The 24,100-nt window shown below is 47.8% G+C and overlaps 1 protein-coding gene across 1 annotated transcript in view; it reads left to right on the top strand.

Moving 5' to 3' along the window:
- Nucleotides 1–24,100, top strand: part of LOC133446709 (phospholipid-transporting ATPase ABCA1-like) — a 118,566-nt gene that overhangs the window by 92,699 nt on the left and 1,767 nt on the right. Inside the window, exons 44-48 of the mRNA XM_061724701.1 lie at nt 1,393–1,534; nt 13,014–13,148; nt 20,020–20,123; nt 21,829–21,921; nt 23,221–23,476. Coding sequence (XP_061580685.1) covers nt 1,393–1,534; nt 13,014–13,148; nt 20,020–20,123; nt 21,829–21,921; nt 23,221–23,476 — 730 coding nt within the window. The remainder of the gene's footprint in view (nt 1–1,392; nt 1,535–13,013; nt 13,149–20,019; nt 20,124–21,828; nt 21,922–23,220; nt 23,477–24,100) is intronic.

Below are 24,100 nucleotides of genomic sequence, written 5' to 3'. Positions count from 1 at the left end.
CCAGGAACTAGTCCAGACCAGAACCAGGAACTAGTCTAGACCCAGAACCAGGAACTAGTCTAGACCCAGAACCAGGAACTAGTCCAGACCCAGAACCAGGAACTAGTATTTAGTCAGAATTTTGATGATATTTAGTATAGAGAGTTTTTAAAGAGGTGTAATGAATTAAGTTTTCTTATGGGCGGCAGTAGCTCAGGTGGTAGAGCGGGTCGTCCAATGATGGGAAGGTCGGCGGTTCGAATCCCGCTCTGTCCCAGTTTGCTGTCGTAGTGTCCTTGGGCAAGACACCTTACCCACCTGCCCCGTGTGAATGTGTATGAATGTTGGTGGTGGTCGGAGGGGCCGTTAGGCGCGATTTGGCAGCCACGCTTCCATCAGTCTACCCCAGGGCAGCTGTGGCTACAAAAGTAGCAGCTGTGGCTACAAACGTAGCAGCTGTGGCTACAAAAGTAGCAGCTGTGGCTACAGATGTAGCAGCTGTGGCTACAGATGTAGCAGCTGTGGCTACAAACGTAGCAGCTGTGGCTACAAAAGTAGCAGCTGTGGCTACAAAAGTAGCAGCTGTGGCTACAAAAGTAGCAGCTGTGGCTACAGATGTAGCAGCTGTGGCTACAAACGTAGCAGCTGTGGCTACAAAAGTAGCAGCTGTGGCTACAAAAGTAGCAGCTGTGGCTACAAACGTAGCAGCTGTGGCTACAAACGTAGCAGCTGTGGCTACAAACGTAGCAGCTGTAGCTACAGACGTAGCAGCTGTAGCTACAGACGTAGCAGCTGTAGCTACAAACGTAGCAGCTGTGGCTACAAAAGTAGCAGCTGTGGCTACAAAAGTAGCAGCTGTGGCTACAAACGTAGCAGCTGTGGCTACAAACGTAGCTACCACCACCAGAGAGAATGTGTATGAATGAATAATGGTCTAAGTGTAGCACTTTGAGATTCATTGAATGGAAAGTGCATTACAAGTTAAATGCATTATTATTATTATTATTATTATTAGTCCAGACCCAGAACCAGGAACTAGTATTTAGTCCGAATTTTTATTGACGATATTTAGTCATAATTTTTGTCATTATTGATCAACAGATGATTAACCCCCCCTCCTCCGTTATTTCCCAGCATCCTCCGGGAGATGGACCAGGTCCACCAGAACATGTTATTAACCCCCCCCCCCGTTATTTCCCAGCATCCTCCGGGAGATGGACCAGGTCCACCAGAACATGTTATTAACCCCCCCCCCCCCCGTTATTTCCCAGCATCCTCCGGGAGATGGACCAGGTCCACCAGAACATGTTATTAACCCCCCCCCCCCTCCGTTATTTCCCAGCATCCTCCGGGAGATGGACCAGGTCCACCAGAACATGTTATTAACCTCCCCCCCCCCCCGTTATTTCCCAGCATCCTCCGGGAGATGGACCAGGTCCACCAGAACATGGGCTACTGTCCTCAGTTTGACGCCGTCAACGAGCTGCTGACGGGGAGAGAACACCTGGAGCTGTACGCGGTCCTGAGGGGAGTCCCCGAGGGGGAGGTCTGTGACGTAAGTGAGGGGGGGGGGGGAGGTCTGCGACGTAAGTGAGGGGGGGGGGGCCCTGAGGGGGCCTGGGGGCCCTGGGGTTTAGTTTTAGTTTCGTAGAGGATCTAACGTTCCGTAAAAAAGTCGAGAAAAAAGTCAAAACTTTGAGAAAAAAGTCAAGATTTTGAGAAAAAAGTCAAAATTTTGAGAAAAAAGTCAAAATGTCGAGAAAAGTGGAGAAAAAAAGTCAAAATTTTGAGAAAAAAGTCAAAATTTTGAGAAAAAAGTCGAAATTTTGAGAAAAAAGTCAAAATTTTGAGAAAAAAGTCAAAATTTTGAGAAAAAAGTCAAAATTTCAAGAAAAGTCGAGAAAAAGTCAAAATTTTGAGAAAAAAGTCACAATTTTGAGGAAAAAAGTCAAGATTTTGAGAAAAGTCGAGAAAAAAGTCAAAATTTTGAGAAAAAAGTCAAAATTTCGAGAAAAAAGTCAAATTTTTTTGAAAAAAGTCAAAATTTTGAGAAAAAAGTGGGTGACGTAAGTGAGGGGGGGGTCTAGTCCTCTAGTCCTCTAGTCTAGTCCTCTAGTCCTCTAGTCTAGTCCTCTAGTCTAGTCCTCTAGTCTAGTCCTCTAGTCTAGTCCTCTAGTCTAGTCCTCTAGTCCTCTAGTCTAGTCCTCTAGTCTAGTCCTCTAGTCTAGTCCTCTAGTCTAGTCCTCTAGTCTAGTCCTCTAGTCTAGTCCTCTAGTCTAGTCCTCTAGTCTAGTCCTCTAGTCTAGTCCTCTAGTCTAGTCCTCTAGTCTAGTCCTCTAGTCTAGTCCTCTAGTCCTCTAGTCCTCTAGTCCTCTAGTCCTCTAGTCTAGTCCTCTAGTCTAGTCCTCTAGTCTAGTCCTCTAGTCTAGTCCTCTAGTCTAGTCCTCTAGTCTAGTCCTCTAGTCTAGTCCTCTAGTCTAGTCCTCTAGTCTAGTCCTCTAGTCCTCTAGTCTAGTCCTCTAGTCTAGTCCTCTAGTCCTCTAGTCCTCTAGTCTAGTCCTCTAGTCCTCTAGTCTAGTCCTCTAGTCTAGTCCTCTAGTCCTCTAGTCTAGTCCTCTAGTCTAGTCCTCTAGTCCTCTAGTCTAGTCCTCTAGTCCTCTAGTCTAGTCCTCTAGTCTAGTCCTCTAGTCCTCTAGTCCTCTAGTCTAGTCCTCTAGTCTAGTCCTCTAGTCTAGTCCTCTAGTCTAGTCCTCTAGTCTAGTCCTCTAGTCTAGTCCTCTAGTCTAGTCCTCTAGTCTAGTCCTCTAGTCTAGTCCTCTAGTCCTCTAGTCTAGTCCTCTAGTCCTCTAGTCTAGTCCTCTAGTCTAGTCCTCTAGTCTAGTCCTCTAGTCTAGTCCTCTAGTCCTCTAGTCTAGTCCTCTAGTCTAGTCCTCTAGTCTAGTCCTCTAGTCTAGTCCTCTAGTCCTCTAGTCTAGTCCTCTAGTCTAGTCCTCTAGTCTAGTCCTCTAGTCTAGTCCTCTAGTCTAGTCCTCTAGTCTAGTCCTCTAGTCTAGTCCTCTAGTCTAGTCCTCTAGTCCTCTAGTCTAGTCCTCTAGTCTAGTCCTCTAGTCCTCTAGTCTAGTCCTCTAGTCTAGTCCTCTAGTCCTCTAGTCTAGTCCTCTAGTCTAGTCCTCTAGTCTAGTCCTCTAGTCTAGTCCTCTAGTCTAGTCCTCTAGTCTAGTCCTCTAGTCTAGTCCTCTAGTCTAGTCCTCTAGTCTAGTCCTCTAGTCCTCTAGTCTAGTCCTCTAGTCTAGTCCTCTAGTCCTCTAGTCTAGTCCTCTAGTCTAGTCCTCTAGTCTAGTCCTCTAGTCTAGTCCTCTAGTCTAGTCCTCTAGTCTAGTCCTCTAGTCTAGTCCTCTAGTCTAGTCCTCTAGTCTAGTCCTCTAGTCCTCTAGTCCTCTAGTCTAGTCCTCTAGTCTAGTCCTCTAGTCTAGTCCTCTAGTCTAGTCCTCTAGTCTAGTCCTCTAGTCTAGTCCTCTAGTCTAGTCCTCTAGTCTAGTCCTCTAGTCCTCTAGTCTAGTCCTCTAGTCCTCTAGTCTAGTCCTCTAGTCCTCTAGTCTAGTCCTCTAGTCCTCTAGTCTAGTCCTCTAGTCTAGTCCTCTAGTCTAGTCCTCTAGTCTAGTCCTCTAGTCCTCTAGTCTAGTCCTCTAGTCCTCTAGTCTAGTCCTCTAGTCTAGTCCTCTAGTCCTCTAGTCTAGTCCTCTAGTCTAGTCCTCTAGTCTAGTCCTCTAGTCCTCTAGTCTAGTCCTCTAGTCTAGTCCTCTAGTCTAGTCCTCTAGTCTAGTCCTCTAGTCTAGTCCTCTAGTCTAGTCCTCTAGTCCTCTAGTCTAGTCCTCTAGTCCTCTAGTCTAGTCCTCTAGTCCTCTAGTCTAGTCCTCTAGTCTAGTCCTCTAGTCTAGTCCTCTAGTCTAGTCCTCTAGTCTAGTCCTCTAGTCTAGTCCTCTAGTCTAGTCCTCTAGTCTAGTCCTCTAGTCCTCTAGTCTAGTCCTCTAGTCTAGTCCTCTAGTCTAGTCCTCTAGTCTAGTCCTCTAGTCTAGTCCTCTAGTCTAGTCCTCTAGTCTAGTCCTCTAGTCTAGTCCTCTAGTCTAGTCCTCTAGTCTAGTCCTCTAGTCTAGTCCTCTAGTCTAGTCCTCTAGTCTAGTCCTCTAGTCTAGTCCTCTAGTCTAGTCCTCTAGTCTAGTCCTCTAGTCTAGTCCTCTAGTCTAGTCCTCTAGTCTAGTCCTCTAGTCTAGTCCTCTAGTCTAGTCCTCTAGTCCTCTAGTCTAGTCCTCTAGTCTAGTCCTCTAGTCTAGTCCTCTAGTCCTCTAGTCTAGTCCTCTAGTCCTCTAGTCTAGTCCTCTAGTCTAGTCCTCTAGTCTAGTCCTCTAGTCCTCTAGTCTAGTCCTCTAGTCTAGTCCTCTAGTCTAGTCCTCTAGTCTAGTCCTCTAGTCTAGTCCTCTAGTCTAGTCCTCTAGTCTAGTCCTCTAGTCTAGTCCTCTAGTCCTCTAGTCTAGTCCTCTAGTCTAGTCCTCTAGTCTAGTCCTCTAGTCTAGTCCTCTAGTCTAGTCCTCTAGTCCTCTAGTCTAGTCCTCTAGTCTAGTCCTCTAGTCTAGTCCTCTAGTCTAGTCCTCTAGTCTAGTCCTCTAGTCTAGTCCTCTAGTCTAGTCCTCTAGTCTAGTCCTCTAGTCTAGTCCTCTAGTCTAGTCCTCTAGTCCTCTAGTCTAGTCCTCTAGTCCTCTAGTCTAGTCCTCTAGTCTAGTCCTCTAGTCTAGTCCTCTAGTCTAGTCCTCTAGTCTAGTCCTCTAGTCTAGTCCTCTAGTCTAGTCCTCTAGTCCTCTAGTCTAGTCCTCTAGTCTAGTCCTCTAGTCTAGTCCTCTAGTCTAGTCCTCTAGTCTAGTCCTCTAGTCTAGTCCTCTAGTCCTCTAGTCTAGTCCTCTAGTCTAGTCCTCTAGTCTAGTCCTCTAGTCTAGTCCTCTAGTCTAGTCCTCTAGTCCTCTAGTCTAGTCCTCTAGTCTAGTCCTCTAGTCTAGTCCTCTAGTCTAGTCCTCTAGTCCTCTAGTCTAGTCCTCTAGTCTAGTCCTCTAGTCTAGTCCTCTAGTCCTCTAGTCTAGTCCTCTAGTCTAGTCCTCTAGTCTAGTCCTCTAGTCTAGTCCTCTAGTCTAGTCCTCTAGTCTAGTCCTCTAGTCTAGTCCTCTAGTCTAGTCCTCTAGTCTAGTCCTCTAGTCTAGTCCTCTAGTCTAGTCCTCTAGTCCTCTAGTCTAGTCCTCTAGTCCTCTAGTCTAGTCCTCTAGTCTAGTCCTCTAGTCTAGTCCTCTAGTCTAGTCCTCTAGTCTAGTCCTCTAGTCTAGTCCTCTAGTCTAGTCCTCTAGTCCTCTAGTCTAGTCCTCTAGTCTAGTCCTCTAGTCTAGTCCTCTAGTCTAGTCCTCTAGTCTAGTCCTCTAGTCCTCTAGTCTAGTCCTCTAGTCCTCTAGTCTAGTCCTCTAGTCTAGTCCTCTAGTCTAGTCCTCTAGTCTAGTCCTCTAGTCTAGTCCTCTAGTCTAGTCCTCTAGTCTAGTCCTCTAGTCCTCTAGTCCTCTAGTCTAGTCCTCTAGTCTAGTCCTCTAGTCTAGTCCTCTAGTCTAGTCCTCTAGTCTAGTCCTCTAGTCTAGTCCTCTAGTCTAGTCCTCTAGTCTAGTCCTCTAGTCTAGTCCTCTAGTCTAGTCCTCTAGTCTAGTCCTCTAGTCCTCTAGTCTAGTCCTCTAGTCTAGTCCTCTAGTCTAGTCCTCTAGTCTAGTCCTCTAGTCTAGTCCTCTAGTCTAGTCCTCTAGTCCTCTAGTCTAGTCCTCTAGTCTAGTCCTCTAGTCTAGTCCTCTAGTCCTCTAGTCTAGTCCTCTAGTCTAGTCCTCTAGTCCTCTAGTCTAGTCCTCTAGTCTAGTCCTCTAGTCTAGTCCTCTAGTCCTCTAGTCTAGTCCTCTAGTCTAGTCCTCTAGTCCTCTAGTCTAGTCCTCTAGTCTAGTCCTCTAGTCCTCTAGTCTAGTCCTCTAGTCTAGTCCTCTAGTCCTCTAGTCCTCTAGTCTAGTCCTCTAGTCTAGTCCTCTAGTCCTCTAGTCTAGTCCTCTAGTCTAGTCCTCTAGTCCTCTAGTCTAGTCCTCTAGTCTAGTCCTCTAGTCTAGTCCTCTAGTCTAGTCCTCTAGTCTAGTCCTCTAGTCTAGTCCTCTAGTCTAGTCCTCTAGTCTAGTCCTCTAGTCTAGTCCTCTAGTCTAGTCCTCTAGTCTAGTCCTCTAGTCTAGTCCTCTAGTCTAGTCCTCTAGTCCTCTAGTCTAGTCCTCTAGTCTAGTCCTCTAGTCTAGTCCTCTAGTCTAGTCCTCTAGTCTAGTCCTCTAGTCCTCTAGTCTAGTCCTCTAGTCTAGTCCTCTAGTCTAGTCCTCTAGTCTAGTCCTCTAGTCTAGTCCTCTAGTCTAGTCCTCTAGTCCTCTAGTCCTCTAGTCTAGTCCTCTAGTCCTCTAGTCCTCTAGTCTAGTCCTCTAGTCCTCTAGTCCTCTAGTCTAGTCCTCTAGTCTAGTCCTCTAGTCTAGTCCTCTAGTCCTCTAGTCTAGTCCTCTAGTCTAGTCCTCTAGTCTAGTCCTCTAGTCTAGTCCTCTAGTCTAGTCCTCTAGTCCTCTAGTCTAGTCCTCTAGTCTAGTCCTCTAGTCTAGTCCTCTAGTCCTCTAGTCTAGTCCTCTAGTCTAGTCCTCTAGTCCTCTAGTCTAGTCCTCTAGTCTAGTCCTCTAGTCCTCTAGTCTAGTCCTCTAGTCTAGTCCTCTAGTCTAGTCCTCTAGTCTAGTCCTCTAGTCTAGTCCTCTAGTCTAGTCCTCTAGTCTAGTCCTCTAGTCCTCTAGTCCTCTAGTCTAGTCCTCTAGTCTAGTCCTCTAGTCCTCTAGTCTAGTCCTCTAGTCTAGTCCTCTAGTCCTCTAGTCTAGTCCTCTAGTCTAGTCCTCTAGTCTAGTCCTCTAGTCTAGTCCTCTAGTCTAGTCCTCTAGTCTAGTCCTCTAGTCTAGTCCTCTAGTCTAGTCCTCTAGTCTAGTCCTCTAGTCTAGTCCTCTAGTCTAGTCCTCTAGTCTAGTAGTCTAGTCCTCTAGTCTAGTCCTCTAGTCTAGTCCTCTAGTCTAGTCCTCTAGTCTAGTCCTCTAGTCTAGTCCTCTAGTCTAGTCCTCTAGTCCTCTAGTCTAGTCCTCTAGTCTAGTCCTCTAGTCTAGTCCTCTAGTCTAGTCCTCTAGTCTAGTCCTCTAGTCTAGTCCTCTAGTCCTCTAGTCTAGTCCTCAAGTCTAGTCCTCTAGTCTAGTCCTCTAGTCTAGTCCTCTAGTCTAGTCCTCTAGTCTAGTCCTCTAGTCCTCTAGTCCTCTAGTCTAGTCCTCTAGTCCTCTAGTCCTCTAGTCTAGTCCTCTAGTCCTCTAGTCCTCTAGTCTAGTCCTCTAGTCTAGTCCTCTAGTCTAGTCCTCTAGTCCTCTAGTCTAGTCCTCTAGTCTAGTCCTCTAGTCTAGTCCTCTAGTCTAGTCCTCTAGTCTAGTCCTCTAGTCTAGTCCTCTAGTCCTCTAGTCCTCTAGTCTAGTCCTCTAGTCTAGTCCTCTAGTCTAGTCCTCTAGTCTAGTCCTCTAGTCTAGTCCTCTAGTCTAGTCCTCTAGTCTAGTCCTCTAGTCTAGTCCTCTAGTCTAGTCCTCTAGTCTAGTCCTCTAGTCTAGTCCTCTAGTCTAGTCCTCTAGTCTAGTCCTCTAGTCTAGTCCTCTAGTCTAGTCCTCTAGTCTAGTCCTCTAGTCTAGTCCTCTAGTCTAGTCCTCTAGTCCTCTAGTCTAGTCCTCTAGTCTAGTCCTCTAGTCTAGTCCTCTAGTCTAGTCCTCTAGTCCTCTAGTCTAGTCCTCTAGTCTAGTCCTCTAGTCTAGTCCTCTAGTCTAGTCCTCTAGTCCTCTAGTCTAGTCCTCTAGTCTAGTCCTCTAGTCTAGTCCTCTAGTCTAGTCCTCTAGTCCTCTAGTCTAGTCCTCTAGTCCTCTAGTCTAGTCCTCTAGTCTAGTCCTCTAGTCTAGTCCTCTAGTCTAGTCCTCTAGTCTAGTCCTCTAGTCCTCTAGTCTAGTCCTCTAGTCTAGTCCTCTAGTCCTCTAGTCTAGTCCTCTAGTCTAGTCCTCTAGTCTAGTCCTCTAGTCTAGTCCTCTAGTCTAGTCCTCTAGTCCTCTAGTCTAGTCCTCTAGTCTAGTCCTCTAGTCTAGTCCTCTAGTCTAGTCCTCTAGTCCTCTAGTCTAGTCCTCTAGTCTAGTCCTCTAGTCTAGTCCTCTAGTCTAGTCCTCTAGTCCTCTAGTCCTCTAGTCTAGTCCTCTAGTCTAGTCCTCTAGTCTAGTCCTCTAGTCTAGTCCTCTAGTCTAGTCCTCTAGTCCTCTAGTCCTCTAGTCTAGTCCTCTAGTCTAGTCCTCTAGTCTAGTCCTCTAGTCTAGTCCTCTAGTCTAGTCCTCTAGTCTAGTCCTCTAGTCTAGTCCTCTAGTCTAGTCCTCTAGTCTAGTCCTCTAGTCTAGTCCTCTAGTCTAGTCCTCTAGTCTAGTCCTCTAGTCTAGTCCTCTAGTCTAGTCCTCTAGTCTAGTCCTCTAGTCCTCTAGTCTAGTCCTCTAGTCCTCTAGTCTAGTCCTCTAGTCTAGTCCTCTAGTCTAGTCCTCTAGTCTAGTCCTCTAGTCCTCTAGTCTAGTCCTCTAGTCCTCTAGTCTAGTCCTCTAGTCTAGTCCTCTAGTCTAGTCCTCTAGTCTAGTCCTCTAGTCTAGTCCTCTAGTCCTCTAGTCTAGTCCTCTAGTCTAGTCCTCTAGTCCTCTAGTCTAGTCCTCTAGTCTAGTCCTCTAGTCTAGTCCTCTAGTCTAGTCCTCTAGTCTAGTCCTCTAGTCCTCTAGTCTAGTCCTCTAGTCTAGTCCTCTAGTCTAGTCCTCTAGTCTAGTCCTCTAGTCTAGTCCTCTAGTCTAGTCCTCTAGTCCTCTAGTCCTCTAGTCTAGTCCTCTAGTCTAGTCCTCTAGTCTAGTCCTCTAGTCTAGTCCTCTAGTCTAGTCCTCTAGTCCTCTAGTCCTCTAGTCTAGTCCTCTAGTCTAGTCCTCTAGTCTAGTCCTCTAGTCTAGTCCTCTAGTCTAGTCCTCTAGTCTAGTCCTCTAGTCTAGTCCTCTAGTCTAGTCCTCTAGTCTAGTCCTCTAGTCTAGTCCTCTAGTCTAGTCCTCTAGTCTAGTCCTCTAGTCTAGTCCTCTAGTCTAGTCCTCTAGTCTAGTCCTCTAGTCTAGTCCTCTAGTCTAGTCCTCTAGTCTAGTCCTCTAGTCTAGTCCTCTAGTCTAGTCCTCTAGTCCTCTAGTCTAGTCCTCTAGTCCTCTAGTCTAGTCCTCTAGTCCTCTAGTCTAGTCCTCTAGTCCTCTAGTCTAGTCCTCTAGTCTAGTCCTCTAGTCTAGTCCTCTAGTCTAGTCCTCTAGTCTAGTCCTCTAGTCTAGTCCTCTAGTCTAGTCCTCTAGTCTAGTCCTCTAGTCCTCTAGTCTAGTCCTCTAGTCTAGTCCTCTAGTCTAGTCCTCTAGTCCTCTAGTCTAGTCCTCTAGTCTAGTCCTCTAGTCTAGTCCTCTAGTCCTCTAGTCTAGTCCTCTAGTCTAGTCCTCTAGTCCTCTAGTCTAGTCCTCTAGTCTAGTCCTCTAGTCTAGTCCTCTAGTCTAGTCCTCTAGTCTAGTCCTCTAGTCTAGTCCTCTAGTCTAGTCCTCTAGTCCTCTAGTCTAGTCCTCTAGTCTAGTCCTCTAGTCTAGTCCTCTAGTCTAGTCCTCTAGTCTAGTCCTCTAGTCTAGTCCTCTAGTCTAGTCCTCTAGTCTAGTCCTCTAGTCCTCTAGTCTAGTCCTCTAGTCTAGTCCTCTAGTCTAGTCCTCTAGTCTAGTCCTCTAGTCTAGTCCTCTAGTCTAGTCCTCTAGTCTAGTCCTCTAGTCTAGTCCTCTAGTCCTCTAGTCCTCTAGTCTAGTCCTCTAGTCCTCTAGTCCTCTAGTCTAGTCCTCTAGTCCTCTAGTCCTCTAGTCTAGTCCTCTAGTCTAGTCCTCTAGTCTAGTCCTCTAGTCCTCTAGTCTAGTCCTCTAGTCTAGTCCTCTAGTCTAGTCCTCTAGTCTAGTCCTCTAGTCTAGTCCTCTAGTCCTCTAGTCTAGTCCTCTAGTCTAGTCCTCTAGTCTAGTCCTCTAGTCTAGTCCTCTAGTCTAGTCCTCTAGTCTAGTCCTCTAGTCCTCTAGTCCTCTAGTCTAGTCCTCTAGTCTAGTCCTCTAGTCTAGTCCTCTAGTCCTCTAGTCTAGTCCTCTAGTCCTCTAGTCTAGTCCTCTAGTCTAGTCCTCTAGTCTAGTCCTCTAGTCTAGTCCTCTAGTCTAGTCCTCTAGTCTAGTCCTCTAGTCCTCTAGTCTAGTCCTCTAGTCTAGTCCTCTAGTCTAGTCCTCTAGTCTAGTCCTCTAGTCCTCTAGTCTAGTCCTCTAGTCTAGTCCTCTAGTCTAGTCCTCTAGTCCTCTAGTCTAGTCCTCTAGTCTAGTCCTCTAGTCTAGTCCTCTAGTCCTCTAGTCTAGTCCTCTAGTCTAGTCCTCTAGTCCTCTAGTCTAGTCCTCTAGTCTAGTCCTCTAGTCTAGTCCTCTAGTCTAGTCCTCTAGTCCTCTAGTCTAGTCCTCTAGTCCTCTAGTCTAGTCCTCTAGTCTAGTCCTCTAGTCTAGTCCTCTAGTCTAGTCCTCTAGTCCTCTAGTCTAGTCCTCTAGTCTAGTCCTCTAGTCTAGTCCTCTAGTCTAGTCCTCTAGTCTAGTCCTCTAGTCTAGTCCTCTAGTCTAGTCCTCTAGTCCTCTAGTCTAGTCCTCTAGTCTAGTCCTCTAGTCTAGTCCTCTAGTCTAGTCCTCTAGTCTAGTCCTCTAGTCTAGTCCTCTAGTCCTCTAGTCTAGTCCTCTAGTCTAGTCCTCTAGTCTAGTCCTCTAGTCTAGTCCTCTAGTCTAGTCCTCTAGTCTAGTCCTCTAGTCTAGTCCTCTAGTCTAGTCCTCTAGTCTAGTCCTCTAGTCTAGTCCTCTAGTCTAGTCCTCTAGTCTAGTCCTCTAGTCTAGTCCTCTAGTCCTCTAGTCCTCTAGTCTAGTCCTCTAGTCCTCTAGTCCTCTAGTCTAGTCCTCTAGTCCTCTAGTCTAGTCCTCTAGTCCTCTAGTCCTCTAGTCTAGTCCTCTAGTCTAGTCCTCTAGTCTAGTCCTCTAGTCCTCTAGTCTAGTCCTCTAGTCTAGTCCTCTAGTCTAGTCCTCTAGTCTAGTCCTCTAGTCTAGTCCTCTAGTCCTCTAGTCTAGTCCTCTAGTCTAGTCCTCTAGTCTAGTCCTCTAGTCTAGTCCTCTAGTCTAGTCCTCTAGTCTAGTCCTCTAGTCCTCTAGTCCTCTAGTCTAGTCCTCTAGTCTAGTCCTCTAGTCTAGTCCTCTAGTCTAGTCCTCTAGTCTAGTCCTCTAGTCTAGTCCTCTAGTCTAGTCCTCTAGTCTAGTCCTCTAGTCTAGTCCTCTAGTCTAGTCCTCTAGTCTAGTCCTCTAGTCTAGTCCTCTAGTCTAGTCCTCTAGTCTAGTCCTCTAGTCTAGTCCTCTAGTCTAGTCCTCTAGTCTAGTCCTCTAGTCTAGTCCTCTAGTCTAGTCCTCTAGTCTAGTCCTCTAGTCTAGTCCTCTAGTCTAGTCCTCTAGTCTAGTCCTCTAGTCTAGTCCTCTAGTCTAGTCCTCTAGTCTAGTCCTCTAGTCTAGTCCTCTAGTCCTCTAGTCCTCTAGTCTAGTCCTCTAGTCTAGTCCTCTAGTCTAGTCCTCTAGTCTAGTCCTCTAGTCTAGTCCTCTAGTCTAGTCCTCTAGTCTAGTCCTCTAGTCTAGTCCTCTAGTCTAGTCCTCTAGTCTAGTCCTCTAGTCTAGTCCTCTAGTCCTCTAGTCCTCTAGTCCTCTAGTCTAGTCCTCTAGTCCTCTAGTCTAGTCCTCTAGTCTAGTCCTCTAGTCTAGTCCTCTAGTCTAGTCCTCTAGTCTAGTCCTCTAGTCTAGTCCTCTAGTCTAGTCCTCTAGTCTAGTCCTCTAGTCTAGTCCTCTAGTCTAGTCCTCTAGTCTAGTCCTCTAGTCCTCTAGTCTAGTCCTCTAGTCTAGTCCTCTAGTCTAGTCCTCTAGTCTAGTCCTCTAGTCCTCTAGTCTAGTCCTCTAGTCTAGTCCTCTAGTCTAGTCCTCTAGTCTAGTCCTCTAGTCTAGTCCTCTAGTCTAGTCCTCTAGTCTAGTCCTCTAGTCTAGTCCTCTAGTCCTCTAGTCTAGTCCTCTAGTCTAGTCCTCTAGTCTAGTCCTCTAGTCTAGTCCTCTAGTCTAGTCCTCTAGTCTAGTCCTCTAGTCTAGTCCTCTAGTCTAGTCCTCCATGGCCGTTCTCAGCTTGTTGCTAAGCAACCAACGTTATTGACACAGGAAGTGAAGAAGCGGGGAGACAGAACCTGCTGGAATGAAGCTAGAGGGGATTAATGGAGCATTTAAAATAATGTTTTAGAGTAACTTTTCATAGGAACACATTACTTTTTGGTCTAAGTAACTGAGTTACTAACTGAGTTACTTTTTTAATGAAGTAACTAGTTCATTAAACGGTAACTAGTTACTATTTTTTTTACGTTGATGGTGACGGCTCTGTGATTGACAGCTGTGTTTGATGTTTGATTGACAGGTGGCAGAGTGATTGACAGCTGTGTTTGATTGACAGCAGCTCATGATTGACAGCTGTGTTTGATTGATTGATTGACAGGTGGAGGAGTGATTGATCTGTGTTTGATTGACAGGTGGCGGAGTGATTGATCTGTGTTTGATGTTTGATTGACAGCTGTGTTTGATTGATCTGTGTTTGATTGACAGGTGGCGGAGTGATTGATCTGTGTTTGATGTTTGATTGACAGCTGTGTTTGATTGATCTGTGTTTGATTGACAGGTGGCGGAGTGATTGATCTGTGTTTGATTGACAGGTGGCGGAATGATTGATCTGTGTTTGATGTTTGATTGACAGCTGTGTTTGATTGATCTGTGTTTGATTGACAGGTGGCGGAGTGGGGCATCAGGAAACTGAGTTTACTAAAATACGCGGATAAACGAGCAGGAAGTTACAGCGGAGGAAACCTGAGGAAACTGTCCACGGCCCTGGCCCTGATGGGAGCTCCGCCCGTCGTCTTCCTGGTAACCGGACCGGTTCTGACCCGTTCTGACCCGTTCTGACCGTTCTGACCCGTTCTGACCCGTTCTGACCCGTTTAAACTGGTTCTGACCCGTTCTGACCCGTTCTGACCGTTCTGACCCGTTCTGACCCGTTTAAACCAGTTCTGACCCGTTCTGACCCGTTCTGACCCGTTCTGACCCGTTCTGACCGTTCTGACCCGTTCTGACCCGTTTAAACCAGTTCTGACCGGTTCTGACCCGTTCTGACCGTTCTGACCCGTTCTGACCGTTCTGACCCGTTCTGACCCGTTCTGACCGTTCTGACCCGTTCTGACCGTTCTGACCGTTCTGACCCGTTCTGACCCGTTTAAACCAGTTCTGACCGGTTCTGACCCGTTCTGACCGTTCTGACCCGTTCTGACCGTTCTGACCGTTCTGACCCGTTCTGACCCGTTCTGACCCGTTCTGACCCGTTCTGACCGTTCTGACCGTTCTGACCCGTTCTGACCCGTTCTGACCCGTTTAAACCAGTTCTGACCGTTCTGACCCGTTCTGACCCGTTTAAACCAGTTCTGACCCGTTCTGACCCGTTCTGACCCGTTCTGACCGTTCTGACCCGTTCTGACCCGTTCTGACCCGTTCTGACCGTTCTGACCCGTTCTGACCCGTTTAAACCAGTTCTGACCCGTTCTGACCCGTTTAAACCAGTTCTGACTGTTCTGACCGTTCTGACCCGTTCTGACCGTTCTGACCCGTTCTGACCCGTTCTGACCGTTCTGACCCGTTCTGACCCGTTCTGACCCGTTCTGACCCGTTTAAACCAGTTCTGACCGTTCTGACCCGTTTAAACCAGTTCTGACCCGTTCTGACCCGTTCTGACCCGTTTAAACCAGTTCTGACCGTTCTGACCCGTTCTGACCCGTTCTGACCCGTTTAAACCAGTTCTGACCCGTTCTGACCGTTCTGACCCGTTCTGACCCGTTCTGACCGTTCTGACCGTTCTGACCCGTTCAGACCCGTTCTGACCCGTTCTGACCGTTCTGACCCGTTCTGACCGTTCTGACCCGTTCTGACCCGTTCTGACCCGTTCTGACCCGTTTAAACCAGTTCTGACCGTTCTGACCGTTCTGACCCGTTCTGACCCGTTCTGACCCGTTCTGACCCGTTCTGACCGTTCTGACCGTTCTGACCCGTTCTGACCCGTTTAAACCAGTTCTGACCGGTTCTGACCCGTTCTGACCGTTCTGACCCGTTCTGACCGTTCTGACCGTTCTGACCCGTTCTGACCCGTTCTGACCCGTTCTGACCCGTTCTGACCGTTCTGACCCGTTTAAACCAGTTCTGACCGTTCTGACCCGTTCTGACCCGTTCTGACCGTTCTGACCCGTTTAAACCAGTTCTGACCGGTTCTGACCCGTTCTGACCGTTCTGACCCGTTCTGACCGTTCTGACCGTTCTGACCCGTTCTGACCCGTTCTGACCCGTTCTGACCCGTTCTGACCCGTTCTGACCCGTTTAAACCAGTTCTGACCGTTCTGACCCGTTCTGACCCGTTTAAACCAGTTCTGACCGTTCTGACCCGTTCTGACCCGTTTAAACCAGTTCTGACCCGTTCTGACCCGTTCTGACCGTTCTGACCCGTTCTGACCCGTTCTGACCCGTTCTGACCCGTTCTGACCGTTCTGACCGTTCTGACCCGTTCTGACCCGTTCTGACCCGTTCTGACCCGTTCTGACCCGTTCTGACCGTTCTGACCCGTTCTGACCCGTTCTGACCCGTTCTGACCCGTTCTGACCCGTTCTGACCCGTTTAAACCAGTTCTGACCGTTCTGACCCGTTTAAACCAGTTCTGACCCGTTCTGACCCGTTCTGACCCGTTTAAACCAGTTCTGACCGTTCTGACCCGTTCTGACCCGTTCTGACCCGTTTAAACCAGTTCTGACCCGTTCTGACCGTTCTGACCCGTTCTGACCCGTTCTGACCCGTTCTGACCCGTTCTGACCCGTTCTGACCCGTTCTGACCCGTTCTGACCCGTTCTGACCGTTCTGACCGTTCTGACCCGTTCTGACCGTTCTGACCGTTCTGACCCGTTCAGACCGTTCAGACCGTTCTGACCCGTTCAGACCGTTCTGACCCGTTCTGACCCGTTCAGACCGTTCTGACCCGTTCTGACCCGTTCTGACCCGTTCTGACCCGTTTAAACCAGTTCTGACCCGTTCTGACCCGTTCTGACCCGTTTAAACCCGTTCTGACCCGTTCTGACCCGTTCTGACCCGTTCTGACCCGTTCTGACCCGTTTAAACCAGTTCTGACCGTTCTGACCCGTTTAAACCCGTTCTGACCCGTTCTGACCCGTTCTGACCGTTCTGACCCGTTCTGACCCGTTCTGACCCGTTCTGACCCGTTTAAACCCGTTCTGACCCGTTCTGACCCGTTCTGACCCGTTCTGACCCGTTTAAACCAGTTCTGACCGTTCTGACCCGTTCTGACCCGTTCTGACCCGTTCTGACCCGTTCTGACCCGTTCTGACCGTTCTGACCCGTTCTGACCCGTTCTGACCCGTTCTGACCGTTCTGACCGTTCTGACCCGTTCTGACCCGTTCTGACCCGTTCTGACCCGTTCTGACCCGTTCTGACCCGTTTAAACTGGTTCTGACCCGTTTAAACCAGTTCTGACCCGTTCTGACCCGTTCTGACCCGTTCTGACCGTTCTGACCCGTTCTGACCCGTTCTGACCGTTCTGACCGTTCTGACCCGTTCTGACCCGTTTAAACCAGTTCTGACCGGTTCTGACCCGTTCTGACCCGTTCTGACCGTTCTGACCGTTCTGACCCGTTCTGACCCGTTCTGACCCGTTTAAACCAGTTCTGACCGTTCTGACCCGTTCTGACCCGTTTAAACCAGTTCTGACCCGTTCTGACCGTTCTGACCCGTTCTGACCCGTTTAAACCAGTTCTGACCCGTTCTGACCCGTTCTGACCCGTTTAAACTGGTTCTGACCCGTTCTGACCCGTTCTGACCCGTTCTGACCGTTCTGACCGTTCTGACCCGTTTAAACCAGTTCTGACCCGTTCTGACCCGTTCTGACCGTTCTGACCGTTCTGACCCGTTCTGACCCGTTTAAACCAGTTCTGACCGTTCTGACCCGTTCTGACCCGTTTAAACCAGTTCTGACCGTTCTGACCCGTTCTGACCCGTTCTGACCGTTCTGACCCGTTCTGACCCGTTTAAACCAGTTCTGACTGTTCTGACCGTTCTGACCCGTTCTGACTGTTCTGACCCGTTCTGACCGTTCTGACCGTTCTGACCCGTTCTGACCCGTTCTGACCCGTTCTGACCCGTTCTGACCGTTCTGACCCGTTCTGACCCGTTCTGACCCGTTCTGACCCGTTCTGACCCGTTCTGACCCGTTTAAACCAGTTCTGACCGTTCTGACCCGTTTAAACCAGTTCTGACCCGTTCTGACCCGTTCTGACCCGTTTAAACCAGTTCTGACCGTTCTGACCCGTTCTGACCCGTTCTGACCCGTTTAAACCAGTTCTGACCCGTTCTGACCGTTCTGACCCGTTCTGACCCGTTCTGACCCGTTCTGACCCGTTCTGACCCGTTCTGACCCGTTCTGACCCGTTCTGACCCGTTCTGACCCGTTCTGACCGTTCTGACCCGTTTAAACCAGTTCTGACCCGTTCTGACCGTTCTGACCCGTTCTGACCGTTCTGACCCGTTCTGACCCGTTCTGACCCGTTCTGACCCGTTCTGACCCGTTCTGACCCGTTTAAACTGGTTCTGACCCGTTCTGACCCGTTCTGACCCGTTCTGACCCGTTCTGACCCGTTCTGACCCGTTCTGACCGTTCTGACCGTTCTGACCCGTTCTGACCCGTTCTGACCCGTTCTGACCCGTTCTGACCGTTCTGACCCGTTCTGACCGTTCTGACCGTTCTGACCCGTTCTGACCCGTTTAAACCAGTTCTGACCGGTTCTGACCCGTTCTGACCGTTCTGACCCGTTCTGACCGTTCTGACCGTTCTGACCCGTTCTGACCCGTTCTGACCCGTTTAAACCCGTTCTGACCCGTTTAAACCAGTTCTGACCGTTCTGACCCGTTCTGACCCGTTTAAACCAGTTCTGACCGTTCTGACCCGTTCTGACCCGTTTAAACCAGTTCTGACCGTTCTGACCCGTTCTGACCCGTTCTGACCCGTTTAAACCAGTTCTGACCCGTTCTGACCGTTCTGACCCGTTCTGACCCGTTCTGACCCGTTCTGACCCGTTCTGACCGTTCTGACCGTTCTGACCCGTTCTGACCGTTCTGACCGTTCTGACCCGTTCTGACCCGTTCTGACCCGTTCTGACCCGTTCTGACCCGTTCTGACCCGTTCAGACCGTTCTGACCCGTTCAGACCGTTCTGACCGTTCTGACCCGTTTAAACCAGTTCTGACCCGTTCTGACCCGTTCTGACCCGTTTAAACCCGTTCTGACCCGTTCTGACCCGTTCTGACCCGTTCTGACCCGTTCTGACCCGTTTAAACCAGTTCTGACCGTTCTGACCCGTTCTGACCCGTTCTGACCCGTTCTGACCCGTTCTGACCCGTTCTGACCCGTTCTGACCCGTTCTGACCCGTTCTGACCCGTTCTGACCCGTTCTGACCGTTCTGACCGTTCTGACCCGTTCTGACCCGTTCTGACCCGTTCTGACCCGTTCTGACCGTTCTGACCGTTCTGACCCGTTCTGACCCGTTCTGACCCGTTTAAACCAGTTCTGACCGTTCTGACCCGTTCTGACCCGTTTAAACCAGTTCTGACCGTTCTGACCCGTTCTGACCCGTTCTGACCCGTTTAAACCAGTTCTGACCGTTCTGACCCGTTCTGACCCGTTCTGACCCGTTCTGACCGTTCTGACCCGTTCTGACCCGTTTAAACCAGTTCTGACCGTTCTGACCCGTTCTGACCCGTTCTGACCCGTTCTGACCCGTTCTGACCCGTTCTGACCGTTCTGACCGTTCTGACCCGTTCTGACCCGTTCTGACCCGTTCTGACCCGTTCTGACCGTTCTGACCGTTCTGACCCGTTCTGACCCGTTCTGACCCGTTTAAACCAGTTCTGACCGTTCTGACCCGTTCTGACCCGTTTAAACCAGTTCTGACCGTTCTGACCCGTTCTGACCCGTTCTGACCCGTTTAAACCAGTTCTGACCGTTCTGACCCGTTCTGACCCGTTCTGACCCGTTCTGACCGTTCTGACCCGTTCTGACCCGTTCTGACCCGTTCTGACCGTTCTGACCCGTTCTGACCCGTTTAAACCAGTTCTGACTGCTTTAAATCGGTTTAAATCCAGTTCAGACCGCTCTAAACCAGTTTTTTGTGGTTTTTTACTGGTTTGTTAGTGGCCATGACCACTGGGCCTAACTGGTTTTAACTGGCTCTAACTGGTTCTAACTGGTTGTAACTGGTTCTAACTGGTTCTAACTGGTTGTAACTGGTTCTAACTGGTTCTAACTGGTTGTAACTGGTTCTAACTGGTTCTAACCGGTTCTAACTGGTTGTAACTGGTTCTAACTGGTTCTAACTGGTTGTAACTGGTTCTAACTGGTTCTAACTGGTTGTAACTGGTTCTAACTGGTTCTAACTGGTTCTAACTGGTTCTAACTGGTTCTAACTGGTTCTATCTGGTTCTAACTGGTTCTAACTGGTTGTAACTGGTTGTACTGGTTCTAACTGGTTCTAACTGGTTCTAACTGGTTCTAACTGGTTGTAACTGGTTGTAACTGGTTCTAACTGGTTGTACTGGTTCTAACTGGTTCTAACTGGTTCTAACTGGTTCTAACTGGTTCTAACTGGTTGTAACTGGTTCTAACTGGTTCTAACCGGTTCTAACTGGTTCTATCTGGTTCTAACTGGTTCTAACTGGTTCTATCTGGTTCTATCTGGTTCTAACTGGTTCTAACTGGTTCTATCTGGTTATAACTGGTTATAACTGGTTCTAACTGGTTCTAACTGGTTCTAACTGGTTCTATCTGGTTCTAACTGGTTCTAACTGGTTCTAACTGGTTCTAACTGGCTCTAACTGGTTCCTGTACTGGTTCTAACTGGTTCTAACTGGCTCTAACTGGTTCTAACTGGTTGTAACTGGTTCTAACTGGTTCTTACTGGTTGTAACTGGTTCTAACTGGTTCTAACTGGTTCTAACTGGTTCTAACTGGTTCTAACTGGTTCTAACTGGTTCCTGTACTGGTTCTAACCGGTTCTAACTGGTTCTAACTGGTTCTAACTGGTTCTATCTGGTTCTAACTGGTTCTAACTGGTTCTAACTGGTTCTAACTGGTTGTAACTGGTTGTACTGGTTCTAACTGGTTCTAACCGGTTCTAACTGGTTCTATCTGGTTCTAACTGGTTCTAACCGGTTCTATCTGGTTCTATCTGGTTCTATCTGGTTCTAACTGGTTCTAACTGGTTCTATCTGGTTATAACTGGTTATAACTGGTTCTAACTGGTTCTAACTGGTTCTAACTGGTTCTATCTGGTTCTAACTGGTTCTAACTGGTTCTAACTGGTTCTAACTGGTTCTAACTGGTTCTATCTGGTTCTAACTGGTTCTAACTGGTTCTAACTGGTTCTAACTGGTTCTAACTGGTTCTAACTGGTTCTAACCGGTTCTATCTGGTTCTTATACTGGTCTAACCGGTTCTATCTGGTTCTAACTGGTTCTAACTGGTTCTATCTGGTTCTAACTGGTTCTAACTGGTTCTAACTGGTTCTAACTGGTTCTAACTGGTTCTATCTGGTTCTAACTGGTTCTAACTGGTTCTAACTGGTTCTAACTGGTTCTAACTGGTTCTAACCGGTTCTATCTGGTTCTTATACTGGTCTAACCGGTTCTATCTGGTTCCAGGATGAACCCACCACGGGGATGGATCCCAAAGCTCGTCGGTCTCTCTGGAACTGCATCCACAGCGTCATCAAGGAGGGAAGATCCGTGGTGCTGACATCACACAGGTGAGTGATGACATCACACAGGTGAGTGATGACATCACACAGGTGAGTGCTGACATCACACAGGTGAGTGATGACATCACACAGGTGAGGATGACATCACACAGGTGAGGATGACATCACACAGGTGAGTGATGACATCACACAGGTGAGTGATGACATCACACAGGTGGTGCTGACATCACACAGGTGAGTGCTGACATCACACAGGTGAGTGCTGACATCACACAGGTGAGTGCTGACATCACACAGGTGGTGCTGACATCACACAGGTGAGTGCTGACATCACACAGGTGAGTGATGACATCACACAGGTGAGTGTGACATCACACAGGTGAGTGATGACATCACACAGGTGAGTGTGACATCACACAGGTGAGTGATGACATCACACAGGTGAGTGTGACATCACACAGGTGAGTGTGACATCACACAGGTGAGTGATGACATCACACAGGTGAGTGTGACATCACACAGGTGAGTGATGACATCACACAGGTGAGTGGTGACATCACACAGGTGAGTGCTGACATCACACAGGTGAGTGATGACATCACACAGGTGAGTGCTGACATCACACAGGTGAGTGATGACATCACACAGGTGAGTGATGACATCACACAGGTGACGATGATATTTAGTCCAAATCTTCGTTGACGACGATATTTATCCATCTGTGTGTTGCAGCATGGAGGAGTGTGTTAGTGTGTATATGTGTGTATTAAGTGTATATATGTGTGTGTATATTAATGTATATGTGTGTTCCAGCATGGAGGAGTGTGTGTATATGTGTGTATATTAATGGTGTGTGTGTGTGTGTGTGTTCCAGCATGGAGGAGTGTGTGTAGTGTGTATATGTGTGTATATTAATGGTGTGTGTATTAAGTGTGTATATGTATATGTATGTTTATTTGCAGCATGGAGGAGTGTGTATATGTGTGTATATGTGTGTATTAGTGTGTATTAAGTGTGTGTATATGTGTGTGTTCCAGCATGGAGGAGTGTGTTAGTGTGTGTATATGTGTGTATTAAGTGTATGTGTATTATTCCAGCATGGAGGAGTGTAGTGTGTGTACATGTGTGTGTTAGTGTGTATAAGTGTGTATTAAGTGTATATGTTTATTTGCAGCATGGAGGAGTGTGTGTTAGTGTGTATATGTGTCTATTAAGTGTGTGTGTGTGTATTATTCCAGCATGGAGGAGTGTGTGTGTGTATATGTGTGTATTAAGTGTGTATATGTATATATATGTTTATTTGCAGCATGGAGGAGTGTGTTAGTGTGTATTAGTGTGTATTAAGTGTATGTATATGTGTATATTTCCAGCATGGAGGAGTGTGAGGCTCTCTGCACCCGCATGGAGGAGTGTGTATATTTGTGTATTAGTGTGTATTAAGTGTATGTGTGTGTGTGTGTGTATTCCAGCATGGAGGAGTGTGTATATGTGTGTATATGTGTGTATATGTGTGTATATTAATGGTGTGTGTGTGTGTGTGTGTTCCAGCATGGAGGAGTGTGTGTGTGTGTATATGTGTGTATTAGTGTGTATTAAGTGTATATTAAGTGTGTGTATATGTGTGTATATTAATGGTGTGTGTGTGTATTATTCCAGCATGGAGGAGTGTGAGGCTCTCTGCACCCGTATGGAGGAGTGTGTGTTAGTGTGTATATGTGTGTGTATTAATGGTGTGTGTGTGTGTGTGTTCCAGCATGGAGGAGTGTGAGGCTCTCTGCACCCGTATGGCCATCATGGTGAACGGAAGATTCCGCTGTCTCGGCAGCGTCCAGCACCTGAAGAGCAGGTGAGGGGTTCTGTTCTGGTTCTGGTTCTGATGGGTCTGGTCCTGGTTCTAGTTTTAGTTCTAGTTAGTTCTAGTAATCTCTATTGTATCTGTAGGAAATGTTTGTCTCGTTTTTCTTACGACTAAATGAGGGTCTTTTTTCCCCTAAACGTTCCCCAAAAGTCACCAAATTTATCACCAAGCCAGGCCTGGTGATAAATGTGATATTTAATGGTTTGCATTAATGGGCGTGGCCTAACGGCTCAACAGCGCCCCCTAGAAAACTTTGTTCCTCAAGCCCCACAATACGGTTTGATGTACATGAACGAAAATTGGTACACACCTGTATCATGTCACAACTTAAAGAAAAGTCTCTTGGAGCCATGGCCCAAACCCAACAGGAAGTCGGCCATTTTGAATTAATCGTGTAATTTTGGGGCAATTTCTTCCATTTTTACGTGTTGTACTTTAACAAACTCCTCCTAGCAGGATCGTCCGTTCCACATAAAACTCGCTCAGGAGACACAAAAGACGTTAATCATGAAAAGTTTTCAAAATCGTGAGTTTTGGTGAAATGGCGTGGCCGTGGCGCCGCGTCAAACTTCAACGTTAAACAGGAAGTGATGCTAGTAGCTGATTGGTCCATATTTGACTCGGTTTTGAGTACTTGACCTTCATTGGCATGAATTAGCCCCGCCCCTTCTTCTGATTGGTCAATATCTGATGGTCCCTTTTTTCTGCCATAACTTGTGAATGGTTTGACATAGAGAGTCATGGTGGTTCATCAGACTCGGTTTTGAGTCCTTCACCTTAATTGTTGCAAATTAGCCCCGCCCCTTCTTCTGATTGGTTGATATGTGATAGTTCCGATTTTCTGCAATAACTTGAATGGTTTGACATAGAGAGTCATGGTGGTTCATCAGACTCAGTTTTGAGTCCTTGACCTTTATTGGTGAAAATTGCACACGTGAGAGCCCGTTCATCCGTTCATCCGTTCATCCGTTCATCCGTTCATCCGTTCATCCGTTCATCGCTGCTGCAGCTTTAATTTTAGTTTTAGTTTTAGTTCTGGTCCTGGTTTTAGTTCTTCTATTTTAGATTCATTATTCATTATGCACTTTGATAGTCGAAATGAGAAAAAAGTCGAAATGTCGAGATTAATGTTGAAATACAATTTCGTGAATAAAGTCAAAATTTTGTGTTTTTCTCAACATTTCAACTTTATTCACTCTCCTCTAAAAGATTATTTGTATTTTTCTCCTGAAACTCTTCCGTACAGTTTAGTCTAGTTTTAGTCAGAGATTGTTTTTATCCCCCCAGGTTCGGCGACGGCTACACCATCGTGCTGCGCGTGGCCGGTCCAGAGCCGGGCTCGGACCCGGACCTGGTCCCGGTCCAGAAGTTCATCGAGAGCCGGCTCAGCGGAGCCGTCCTGAAGGAGAAGCACCGGAACCTCCTGCAGTACCAGCTGCCGTCGGCCCGGCCCGGCCTCACCCACATCTTCTCCACGCTGGCCCGGAACAAGGAGCTGCTGAAGATAGAGGACTACTCGGTCACGCAGACCACGCTGGACCAGGTACATGCTAATGCTAACACGCTATAGAGGACTACTCCGTCACGCAGACCACGCTGGACCAGGTAGCTACATGCTAATGCTAACACGCTATAGAGGACTACTCGGTCACGCAGACCACGCTGGACCAGGTAGCTACATGCTAATGCTAACAGACCACTATAGACCACGCTGGACCAGGTACATGCTAACACGCTAATGCTAACACGCTATAGAGGACTACTCGGTCACGCAGACCACGCTGGACCAGGTAGACCCCTACAGACCACTATAAACCACTATAGACCATTATAGACCACTATAGAGGACTACTCCGTCACGCAGACCACGCTGGACCAGGTAGCTACATGCTAATGCTAACAGACCACTATAGACCACGCTGGACCAGGTAGACCCCTAACAGACCCCTATAAACCACTACAGACCATTATAGACCACTATAGAGGACTATTCAGTCACGCAGACCACGCTGGACCAGGTACATGCTAATGCTAACACGCTATAGAGGACTACTCGGTCACGCAGACCACGCTGGACCAGGTACTATAGACCCCTACAGACCACTATAGACCACGCTGGACCAGGTAGACCCTAACAGACCCCTATAAACCACTATAGACCATTATA

Source organism: Cololabis saira, chromosome 7 (genome assembly GCF_033807715.1).
Source record: "Cololabis saira isolate AMF1-May2022 chromosome 7, fColSai1.1, whole genome shotgun sequence".
Classification (NCBI taxonomy): domain Eukaryota; kingdom Metazoa; phylum Chordata; class Actinopteri; order Beloniformes; family Belonidae; genus Cololabis; species Cololabis saira.
Note: the sequence above shows the minus strand (reverse complement) of the source record. Positions and strands in the feature narration are given on the sequence as shown.